The sequence below is a fragment of the Leptodactylus fuscus genome, chromosome 5 (genome assembly GCF_031893055.1).
Source record: "Leptodactylus fuscus isolate aLepFus1 chromosome 5, aLepFus1.hap2, whole genome shotgun sequence".
In the NCBI taxonomy this organism is placed as follows: domain Eukaryota; kingdom Metazoa; phylum Chordata; class Amphibia; order Anura; family Leptodactylidae; genus Leptodactylus; species Leptodactylus fuscus.
In genome coordinates this window covers 21,820,771-21,833,438 of record NC_134269.1, presented here as the reverse complement: position 1 = coordinate 21,833,438, position 12,668 = coordinate 21,820,771, and the positions used below count along the sequence as shown (strand labels likewise).

The 12,668-nt window shown below is 46.5% G+C and overlaps 1 protein-coding gene across 5 annotated transcripts in view; it reads left to right on the top strand.

Moving 5' to 3' along the window:
• The window catches only part of PDE4A (phosphodiesterase 4A), a 488,291-nt gene that overhangs the window by 395,375 nt on the left and 80,248 nt on the right, over positions 1 to 12,668 (top strand). The window contains exon 1 of one of the 5 annotated variants that reach the window (XM_075272638.1): positions 6,606 to 7,437. The exons of the other annotated variants lie outside the window; for them this stretch is intronic. Coding sequence (XP_075128739.1) covers positions 7,172 to 7,437 — 266 coding nt within the window. The 5' untranslated portion in view covers positions 6,606 to 7,171. Of the gene's footprint in view, positions 1 to 6,605; positions 7,438 to 12,668 lie in introns of those variants that run through there. 5 annotated transcript variants of the gene reach the window in all.

The following is a 12,668-nucleotide window of genomic DNA, read 5'->3' as shown; positions in this document are numbered from 1 at the left end:
CACTCTTATATTATAAAGCATCACTAGTATACATATGCACTTTGTGACCTACACAGTGGTGAACCTAGCCCCTCTGCTGCCTGAGGCGGTCGATCAAAGGACGCCCCCCCCCCCTTCAGACTGAAGACCGGGGGGGAGAGGTTGTGGGGCAGTGCGATTAGGTTTGGTTTTTCTTTTAAACGTCCGCATCAGGTAGAGGGGGTAAGGTGTGTGTCTATATATATATATATCTTATGTCCCACAGCGGCCCCCTGAAACCTCTATTATGCCCCACAATTGCACACCCAACTCTATTATGCTCCACAGCCGCTGTCGGGAACAACAGTGGTTGCAGAGGGACGCTGCTACTCTTTTTTTTAAAGTAAACACCACCCCCACCACCCGTTTTGCCGTGATGAGCAGCCCCTGCAAATGGCAGTGATTTATCTGCTGCCGATCTAGTCCTGAAAGAGACTGGATAGATGCCGAATTTCAAAAGGACCTTTGATGACATCATCACTGACATCATCAAAGGTCCTTTAACTTTAATACTGTTTAGGTAAAAAAAAAAAAAAAAGTCCTGTGGCTCCCGCCCCCTCCCGAACTGCCTCATGTCACCTCATTAGAGGTGCAGCCCTGGTCCTACGCCCCCCAGGGCCCTGGTAAATGTCCCTTCAGCATCTTTTCTGATATAGTGACAGAGAAAACCATCTATGAATCCAACTCCCTTGAATCCAAATTTGTCCGAACCAAATTCACTTCATCCAGTTAAGGATCTGCTTGTGATTATGTCCAAAAATATCGAGTTCTTCCTAACTTGGCCACTAGATGTCACTGGAGCTCACATATAAAAAGTTTATTCTCGATATCACCGACACTAGCGTAATAAATCTCACACAAGTTCGGAACAAAAAAACATAATAGATACTGGGCTGTGAAGTACGAGAGTTCTTCTATCTATTTATCCTCATAGTCTCTTCTATAAAAGGCAATGTTGTCGCCCTTATGGATCATCTACACTTTCCTGCCGATTTTGCGTATACAGCTGCTGTGCAGGACTATGTGTTTTCATGGTTACAGACTACACACGACCTTTATGTCGTCTGATACCGCAGTCATGTTACTCCATAGACTCTGTCCTTGTTTATGCTAAATTAAGATAGAAGAGGTCTTCCCTGGGGGAAGGGGCAAAAATTATGGCCTGGAAAGAAACTAAACAATTCCTTCCCTTTAAACGTCACCTTTTTTGTACAGCCATCTGGATCTTGTAATGATCATCTTGGACGGAACTTGAGAAATACTTTCTGTCTCTCTGATCTTTAAATCACTACAAAAGGAATAACCAAAGAATTGTCTTAAGAAAAACAGATTTATGACCCTATTAAAGAGTATGGCATTGTTCTTTGATCAAGACCCCAACTATTAGGGAGTAACGCGGCGCTCATTCTGACACGTAAACTCGTGTCAGAGTGAGCGCTTCAAAACAGAATCCCATTGACTTCAATGAGTTCTGTCTTATGCGCGCTACACATTGAAATCAATGGGAGGCTTTTTAACCCATTGATTTCAATGTGTTACACGCGTTAAACGGAACCCATTGAAGTCAATGGGATTCTGTTTTTAAGCGCTCACTCTGACACGTGTTTACGTGTCAGAATCAGCGCTGCGTAACATTGTGGGAACGAGCCCTTAGCCAGAGCGGCAAACAAGAGTGTCTCTCCGTCTGGAGGACCTGACCTGTCCATGCCATATACAGACAGCCTATTGATTTTAATGGACATCATGTAATACTTCATTCCACCTATGGAGATGCTGCAGTACAAGTGAACACCTACTAGGTTCCTCTACAGTTCGATAGGCTCACACTAGTGTTCAGGTTTCTGTTCTTCGGGTCCAGTTCCAGTGATCAGGAGGATGGGTGATCGAAAGTCCCCCTAAGTTCTTAAGGGGGTTGTCAATGATTTTCCCCCAGAAATAGCGCCCCTGGAGACCACGGGTTGTGTTCGGTATTGCAACTTGGCCTTATTTACTTAAATACCAGACACAAGAGCGGCGCCGTTTCTGGGAAGAAAAAAAAAAATAGCGAAATCTTTTGTTTTAATTCTTACACAATGCCCAGAGGAGTTGCGTGTCTGGAGCACATTAGATAGACCCCTCTTTTTGGAAGCTCTTCAGGCCCCTCGACGATCTGTCATTTATTTGTGTCATTACAATCCTGTGACTTTCTGCAATCCTTCCAATTAGACTTTGAAGGTTTAGAAAATGGAAAAACGACAGAAATGTGCCCTAAAGTGAACCGTGCATTTAGTGTGACAGATTTCTCCTGGGAACTTTTCTCATTTGTCGCCTCACGCCATCTCCAAAATATCTCCCATCCCTGTTGTTATTGAGAAACTGACCGAATGTCCTGAGTATAGCAGCACCTTGTCATGTCACGGGGGGGAGTTTATAGGGTGAGATGGGAAAATGAGGGATCGATATGGTGGACGGAGTACTGAGAATAAGACTAAAAGGAGCTGGAAGAGAACAGCGCCACCCTTGCCCATGGTTTGTGTCTGGTATTGCAGGTCGATGAGCTGAGCTGCAATTTCATCTCCTTTAAGTACCATTGTCAAGTGACAAAGGATGCCTTTAATATGAGCATTTATCGGATGTTTATAAAGGGTTAAAGCGCTGTAAGTGTTCTCTATGGATAGCAGGCCTCTTCCTCCAGTTTTTGGACTTTTTTAACTCTTTAATGGCAATCCTTCGTTTTCTGAAAATATTAAAGTACGACTCCGCCATAAATATTACTTTACCATTCATTTTAAGTCATGCACTCATTTTGTAGTGATCTTCAGAACGATACTCTAGTCACATCCAGAGCTGCATCGAGTTCTTAGTTCTCGGACTCCATGATCGGATAACTCTATGCTGCCCCCTGCTGTTTCTGTATCTCTTGCACACTTCTCTTATGGATTGACACAAATCGTTCGATCTGGATCCGACCACTGGGACCCCCGTTGATCCTAGGAAAGGGGCACTCACTTTGGATCTCGATAGTATATTGGGAGTATAAGGAAAACTTTGCACAGTGTTGGTGGATTTCACGTGCTCCTCCTGATCCATGTGTCTTCTTGTTGCTTACCCTCTAGTTGTCCCCTCTGATGCCAAAACGCAGCCCAGAAAGGAAGGATGGCGGCCGTCCAGGGTTTCATTTCTTCTTCTCATTTCCACAGATGATTTTCATTACATAATTTTCCACCCTCAACTTATTCTGTTGCCAGACCCTGCATTGACTTATAATGAAAACCTGCATGCTGGGTATAATGTCCATGCTAAGGGGGAGGGCTTCTATAGAAAATGCTAGGAGTTCTGGACCTGATGGCGCTTCCCATCACAGGGTGACATGGACAAGAGGGAGGAGCTACTGTATATGACAGTCTGTTTCTTCTGCCAAAGGAGTGACAGTCAGGAGTAAATAGCCAGGTGAGAGAGAATCTGCCCTCCCACCACAGGGTGATATAGACAAGAGGGAGGAGTTATGTGACATCACAGGGTGAGAAGAGAGCAGAGAACTCATATAGAGTCTGATCCTTCCAATTTAGGGAGACAGTACGGAGTCGCTCCTACCACAGGTTGGGAGTCAGGAGGGAGGAGCTATGTGTCATGGGGTTGTCCTCTCTTATGATAGGATGGCACAGTCAGGAGGGAGGAGCTATGTGTCATGGGGTTGTCTTCTCTTATGATAGGATGGCACAGTCAGGAGGGAGGAGCTATGTGTCATGGGGTTGTTTCTTCCTACCATAGGTTGGTGTAGTCAGGAGGGAGGAGCTATGTGTCATGGGGTTGTGTCTTCCTACCACAGGTTGGAACCGTGAGGAGAGAGGAGCTATGTGACATGGTTGTCTCTTCCTACCACAAGTTGGTGTAGTCAGGAGGGAGGAGCTATGTGACACAGGAGGGAGGAGCTATGTGTCATGGGGTTGTTTCTTCCTACCATAGGTTGGTGTAGTCAGGAGGGAGGAGCTATGTGTCATGGGGTTGTGTCTTCCTACCACAGGTTGGAACCGTGAGGAGAGAGGAGCTATGTGACAGGGTTGTCTCTTCCTACCACAAGTTGGTGTAGTCAGGAGGGAGGAGCTATGTGTCATGGGGTTGTCTCTTCCTACCACAAGTTGGTGTAGTCAGGAGGGAGGAGCTATGTGTCATGGGGTTGTCTCTTCCTACCACAGGTTGGTGTAGTCAGGTGGGAGGAGCTATGTGTCATGGGGTTGTCTCTTCCTACCACAGGTTGGTGTAGTCAGGAGGGAGGAGCTATGTGTCATGGGGTTGTCTCTTCCTACCACAGGTTGGTGTAGTCAGGAGGGAGGAGGTATGTGTTATGGGGCAGTCTCCGCCTACCACAGGTTGTCACACAGGAGGGAGGAGCTATGTGCCATGGGGTTGTCTCCTCCTACCACAGGTTGTCACACAGGAGGGAGGAGCTATGTGACATGAATTCTCCCCCTCCCACCACAGGATGACAGACACATGGGAGCTACGTGACAGTGCTTGGGCAGCTCCGGTACAAATATGGTACCTTCATTCCTTGCAGTGTATATTTAGTGCGTGCTATATAGAGCTGACACTAGTTATACTGCTGTGTGGGGTTACACCTGTCAGAGTAGTCAGGTCTCTGTCATATGCCGTCTTCAGATCAGTAGCAGGCCGCCCGGCCCCATGATGCCTGCATCTGAGAGTTTGTTGACATCTAAATCTCAGAGGAAGTCTGATGGCAACAGATATGGCACTTGTCACACATCCGTCCTCCAATGACTGACAAGCCTTTATCAGGTCATTCATTCACTTTCTGGAAAATCTACGTATAAGTATTTCTAGACCTCACATTTTCCTGTTTCCTGATGGTGACTCAACTCCGTGGTCACCCCTTTGTGCAATAGAAGAGTCCTCAGTAAAGACCCTGCCCCCTATACCTTATTATACTGAGCCTCACCCACCATGCCCAGCTTTACCTGAGGAGCTGCAGAGTGTCCTCCTAAGGCTAAGGTCACACCTTGGAGAAAAGCGGCATTTTTTTTATTGCAGATTTGGTTGCATTTATTTGAGCCATTAGTGTATTCTGCAGGAAGGAGAAGTAGAAGAACTTTCTTTATATTTCCCATTCCTTTTGAAGCCACTCTTGCTTTTGTCTCAAAAAAAAAAAAAAATACAGCAAAATCTGCAACAACAACAAAAAAAAAACACAGCTTTTCAGCAACGTGTGGCCGCAGCCTAATATCCTGTTTCTCCAAAAATAAGTGTATATCAAATACTCCCCCCATCCTACTTAATATTATAGATGTGAAAGTTAGTGTGTTTGTTCCTCAATCACGCAAAAATGGCTGAACGGATTTGAATGAAGTTTGGCACATAGATAGATTGTAACCTTGATTAACACACAGGCTATCCCGGTAAATGACATGGCTTCACAACTGTTATGAATTTATGTTCACATACTATATTACCCTGATCCTGCAGCAGCTTCTCTCAGGATCCAGGGCTGTTATCTCTCTATGTAAACACTCAGCTAACCCTCAGTGGATTGTGTACATGCATTTGCATATTATCTGATCTGCTCCAGGCAGTGCTGACACACTGGATGGGAAAACACCTTTAATCCAAATTGGCAGTTTGCTACTTTTAAACATGACGGGGAAAAAGAAAATCTAATTTGTTGCAAAATTCTAAAACAATGAGAGCTATGAATGTAGTCAGAAGTCAACAGAGTTCTTCTCAAGCAGAGCTGAGGGGAATCATCAACGCCAACAACATGCTCATTGTATGGTGTCCCAGCGAGCTGCTGAGATGCCAGAACAATCACTGGCACAGCACAATGAACGAGTTGAGTGGCAGGCCAGCTTGATAGCTGACAATACGCCGGAGCAGGCAGATTATCAACGCCGACCACACGCTCATTATATGGCGGCCCAGCGAGCTGCTGAGATGCCAGAACAATCACGGGCACAGTGCGAGGAATGAGTTCAGCGGCAGGCTGCTGAAACGCCAGAGCACGCGGATCATCAACACCGACAACATGGTCATTATATGGCGTCCCAGCGAGCTGCTGAGATGCCGGAACAATCACAGGCACGGCGTGAGGAACAAGTTCAGCAGCAGGACAGCTTGAGAGCTGCCGAAGCAGGCGAACCATCGACGGCAGCAATTTGTTGAATATAGGTGGCTCATCGACGCCAACAACACGCAGACGAAGTTGTGGGCAGAGACATTCACAAAACGACATACAAAATACATGAGTTCAAAACTGGGCAATTCTACACAACACTACACAAACAAAAAAAGCCGGGTGTAATACACCTCTCCTTATAACTAGTACTCCCCTCCAATATCTTTATATATAAGTAATCCTCTCCTGCACATGTGTAATGCTCCCCTCCTATAACTAATACTCCTCCCTATAAGTACTACCTTCTTCCTCCTCGTGTCTAATACTCTCCTCCTTTCCCTTCCTCATTCTCTCTTTCTCACACTCCTTCCCCCTCCCTCTCTCCTTATCTGTCTCTCTCCTTCTTCTGCTTTCTCACAGACGGAAGAAGCTTGGGTCAGACAGACGGAACTTAGTAGACAAGCTGTATGGTGCACCCTTATAGGATTGCACACAAGCTGACAACATCCAGTGCACTCATTTAGCAGAGCTCAAACTTTGCACCCAGGTCCTGGCACTGCGAGTATCCAGCGAGGATCTGGAGCCTGAGCTCACCTGTTGAGTCTTGTAAGGGCAGAAGGGGAATGTTCCTCCTGACCTAGCCCACCACTGTCTGCAGATAGCTGGAGGAGCCGAAGATTGGCGTTGGGGGGGGAAGGAGTGCAAGTGAGAAAAAAAGGGAAGAGTACTGTATTTTTATCTTCTGAGCGGTGTGAATAACACGTCTCCTGCTCCTGATCACGCACGCTTCTTTGCAATTTTCCTCAGCTATTTATTTCATGTATGCCTTGAGGGAGCAGCAATAGATTCCTTAATCCCTCAACTCCTGGGATTTATCCTGTGGAGGAACAGCAGGTAACCACCCTTCATTGGGTTCTGCTGCAGAACCTGTGCACCACTTAAGCTGAGCACTTGACATCTTGTCAGCAGATCGGCCAGATCTCTAGAAGTATCTTTCAGGCAGGGTGCATGTGCCTATATCTGTAGGCTTGACGCTCTAGCCTTGTTATGGGGGAGTCTGAGCAGCAGGCTGTATCTGGCCAGAGTAAGGGAACCTTACCCACCATTCCTGAGAGGACATCTATCATCAACACTCAAGAGGATGATGCTTTTCTTCCTGCAAGTGCCGAGCCTTCCGTCGTGCGCCTAAAAAACCAGGAGAAATCTCCTCAGTCTCCAGTCTTTTTCCCATGTTCTTCCCCGACTTACCTGAAGAAATTAAGAATAAATAGGAGTATTCGGGAATTCCGCAAACACCGGAGCCTTCAGTTTTGGTGAGAATGATCATTTCTATTACTTTTGTATGTTTACAAATAAAGCCTTATTTACCTATCATATATGGTAATACCATTATCCTGTATATCGCCCTGTTACTGCATATAACATATCCTCATATTTCTGCATATTACTCCATATTTCCTCCCCTATATCTCCTATTACTCCGTATATCCCCCCATATCCCCTCCTATTACTCCATATATCCTCTCCTATATTTCCTCCTATTACTCCGTATATTGTCTAATATAGTAAAACATCCGCAGATAGTATCTATAGTGCTGTCACATACTTTTCCTATGAATACTGTATTAGGAGTTGGTCACTTCCTGCAGTGCCCGTGCACTTTACATTGGTGTTATAGCCATGTGCCGCCCTGCACCCCTGCTCTATATTGTAGTTTACATCTGTCTCCCCGTACTAACGGACCGGTATACGTTCAGCTTGTTGATCCTACTTTTCCAGTATTTCTAGAATATGGCTTCCCTGGGTCTAGTACAAGTTCTGTCCCTCTGCAACTCCTCTGTGGATTGTAAGCTCTGAAGGGCACAATGCCCCGCTTGCTCGTTCGTTCTCTGCAGTGTTGCGATGCGACGTGTTCGTAATAATCGTGGTTGATGTCATCATGTACTTATATATACACATACCAGGGATATTACCTCTGAAGATGATGTATGGCTGTAAGTAGTGTGTATTATACTCCCACTCATACCTATGTATTCCTCCACATACACATCATGTATGTATGTACGTTATGTTCCCTACATCTCAATATGATTGCAAGCTCTTCAGCTATTACAGTGTATTGTATATGTCACGCAGATGATTGTGAAGTAGAAGGAAAATGATAAATGGTTATCAACATTTTAATTAAATAAAAATCTGAAAGGTGTGATGTGCAAAAGTCTTCGGCCCCCTCTATCAATACTTTGTAGAGCCACCATTCACTGCAATTCCATCTACAAGTCTTTTGGGGTCTGTCTCTGCCCGCTTTGGGCATCTAGAGACTGAGGTTTTTGCTCATTCTTCTTCTCTGCACAATAGCTCAGGCTCGGCCATATTGGATGGAGACGTCTGTGAACAGCAGTTTTCATGTCTTGCCACAGACGCTCAATGGGATTTAGGTCTGGACTGTGACTGGGCCATTCTAACACATGAATATTCTGTGATCTAACCCATCCTCTGTAGCTCTGGCTATAGGTTTAAGGTCATTGTCCTGTTGGAAGGTGAATCTCCTTCCCAGTCTCAAGTCTTTTGCAGCCTCCAGCAGGTTTTCTTCAAGGATTGCCCTGTATTTCGTTCTGAAGAAAATCCTCCCCCAGCACGATGCTGCCCCCTATGTGTCACAGTGGGGATGGTGTGTTTAGTAGGATGAGCAGTTACTTTTCTGCCACACATAGCACTTTGGCCAAAAAGTTCACCTTTGGTCTCATCTGACCAGAGCACCTTCTTCCACATGTTTGTTGTGTCCCCTATATCAGGCATGTCAAACATGCGGCCCGCGGGCCGCATGCGGCCCTTTACGGGCATATCTGCGGCCCGCACAAAAGTCTCAAACTTTGTCTCTTTAAGAGACAAAGTTTGAGACTTTTGTGTGGGCCGCAGAGGTGCAATACTCTCGCGGCTATTTGCTACTTACAAGCTGCTGGTGTAGACGTGATGTGACGTGATGACGTCACATCGCGTCTCAGGCGGAAGCCGCGCAGGTTGAGCCGCGCGGCTTCCGCCCCCGGCAGCACCCTCCTATGTCGGCTCATTCATTTGAGCCGACAGCGGAGGGGAAAGCCGCGACCGCGATGGTCGCGGCAGGGGGGTTTTGACCAGAGAGAGACGCGGCTCGCCGCGTCTCTCTCGGTCTCAAAACCCGCACGGGCAGTTCACGTGTGAACTAGCCCGAGAGAGAGCGGCGGGGGAGCGAGGACTCGGAGTCGTCGGAGAAGGTAAGTTGAATGTGTGTATGCATAGAGGTGGAACGTGAAACAGGGCAGATGAAGGAGGGGACGGCATGACACTGGGGGCAGAGATGGAGAGGACGGCACTGGGGGCAGAGATGGGGGGGAAATGACACTGGGGGCAGAGATGGAGAGGACATGACATTGGGGGCAGAGATGGAGAGGACATGACATTGGGGGCAGAGATGGAGGACATGAATCTGGGGGCAAAGATGGAGGGGTCATGAATCTGGGGGCAGAGATGGAGGGGGACATGAATCTGGGGGCAGAGATGGAGGGGACATGAAACTGGGGGCAGAGATGGGGGACATGACACTGGGGGCAGAGATGGGGGACATGACACTGGGGGCAGAGATGGGGGACATGACACTGGGGGCAGAGATGGGGGACATGACACTGGGGGCAGAGATGGGGGACATGACACTGGGGGCAGAGATGGGGGACATGACACGGGGCAGAGATGGGGGACATGAAACTGGGGGCAGAGATGGGGGACATGAATCTGGGGGCAGAGATGGGGGACATGACACTGGGGGCAGAGATGGGGGACATGACACTGGGGGCAGAGATGGGGGACATGACACTGGGGGAAGAGATGGAGGGGACATGAATCTGGGGGCAGAGATGGGGGACATGAAACTGGGGGCAGAGATGGGGGACATGAATCTGGGGGCAGAGATGGGGGACATGACACTGGGGGCAGAGATGGGGGACATGACACTGGGGGCAGAGATGGGGGACATGACACTGGGGGCAGAGATGGGGGACATGACACTGGGGGAAGAGATGGAGGGGACATGAATCTGGGGGCAGAGATGGAGGGGACATGAAAGTGGGGGCAGAGATGGGGGACATGAATCTGGGGGCAGAGATGGGGGACATGAATCTGGGGGCAGAGATGTGGAGACATGAATCTGGGGGCAGAGATGGAGGGACATGACACTGGGGGCAGAGATGTGGAGACATGAATCTGGGGGCAGAGATGGGGGACATGAATCTGGGGGCAGAGATGGGGGACATGACACTGGGGGCAGAGATGGGGGACATGACACTGGGGGCAGAGATGGGGGACATGACACTGGGGGCAGAGATGGGGGACATGACACTGGGGGCAGAGATAGAGGGGACATGAATGTGGGGGCAGAGATGGAGGGGACATGAATGTGGGGGCAGAGATGTGGAGACATGAATCTGGGGGCAGAGATGTGGAGACATAAATCTGGGGGCAGAGATGGAGGGACATGAATCTGGGGGCAAAGATAGAGGGACATGAATCTGGGGGCAGAGATGGAGAGGACATGAATCTGGGGGCAGAGATGGGGACATGACACTGGGGGCAGAGATGTGGAGACATGAATCTGGGGGCAGAGATGGGGGACATGAATCTGGGGGCAGAGATGGGGGACATGAATCTGGGGGCAGAGATGGGGGACATGAATCTGGGGGCAGAGATGGGGGACATGAATCTGGGGGCAGAGATGGAGGGGACATGAATCTGGGGGCAGAGATGGGGGACATGAATCTGGGGGCAGATGAAGGGTGTATATGTAAATAGATAATTTTCTTTTATGAAACTAACAAAATCTTCTCAGAGAACAAGGCTGACTGATCACCACTTATAATCTAAAAAAGATTGAAAAAAATGATAGCAAATGTTTAGTTTTTAATTGCTGTATTTTTGTTAAATATATGTTGCTGTTACATATTACTACTTCATATCTTGTTTTCATGACTGCTGTTAAAATACGTGTGACATTAGCTGCTGTGTGCGGCCCTCGCAACAACTTCTTATTACTCATGTGGCCCTCGGGATACCCTGAGTTTGACATGCCTGCCCTATATGACTTCTTAGGTCTTCCTTACAACAATGGTTTTCTTCTTGCCTCTCTTCCATAAAGGGCAGATTTGTGGAGTGCACGACTTATAGTTGTCCTGTGGACAGATTCTGCCACCTGAGTTGTGGATTTCTCCTCCAAAGTAACCATGGACCTCTTGGCGGCTTTTCTGACCATTGCTCTCCTCGCTCGATCTGTTAGTATAAGTGGATGGCCACGACTTGTCAGCTTTCATTGTCATGGACTCACTGTGACATGAACAAATACTTGCATCCTTTATGGATTTTTAAGTTGGTGCAATAAAAGCTATATTTTATGGAATCGGAGTGGAGTTGGATTCCTTTTTTCCTATGCATGTCTTGGTAGGTTTGCAGTTGTAGAATACTTTTTCCATTTTTGGATTGTACAGAGCTCCTTGGGATGCTCAAAGCTCGGGATATGTTTTTATAACCTAATCCTGCTTTAAACTTCTCCACAACTTTATCTCTGACCTGTCTGGTGAGTTCCTTGGTCTTCATGATGCGGTTTGTTCACTAGTGTTCTCTAACAAACCACTGAGGCCTTCACAGAACAGGTGTATGTATGTATATATATATATATATATATATATATATATATATATATATATATATATATACTGAGACTACATTACATATAGCCGGACCCTATTAACTCATTAAGTGACTTCTGAAGACAATTGTGTGCACTGGATTTTATTTAGGGGTATCGGAGTACAGGGGGCTAAAGACTTTTGCACATCACAATTTTCAGATTTCTATTTGATTAGAATTTAAGTAACCATGAATCATTTTCATCCACTTCCCAATTATCGGCTACTCTGTGTTGGTTATCACGTAAAATCTCAATAAAATACATTTAAGTTTGTGGTTGTAAGGTGACAAAATGTGAAAAAGTTCAAGGGGTGTGAATACTTTTGCAAGCCGCTGTAGTTGCTGTCCAAATGCCATTGTGTTATAGTGCCAAGATAATGCAACCTTCATAATACCACCATATAGCACCAAACTAGTGTGTAATATCCAAATATAATCTCCGTAAAGGAACCACATAATACTGCCATACGCAGCCTATATAGTAGTTCTTAAGTATCCAAATATTGTTTCCATCAAACACCCACATAATACCGCCATAATACTACCATGCTGCTATATGCTGCTTACATAATACCAAGTGCCCAAATAATAAGCAATATCCAAATATTATTCCTTTACATAATCCACCTAACACTTCCATATACAGACTATAGAATACTACCATATAGTGCTCAAATAATATGTAGTATCCAAATATTACTACCTGAAAGGGCCCGCCTAAAACTTTAATGCTGAAATAATACCACCCTATACAACCCATATAATATATATTATCTATAGAGATGTAAGCTGTAGTGCAGCCCCGCTCCCATGTTCTTTAATAGGACCAGAG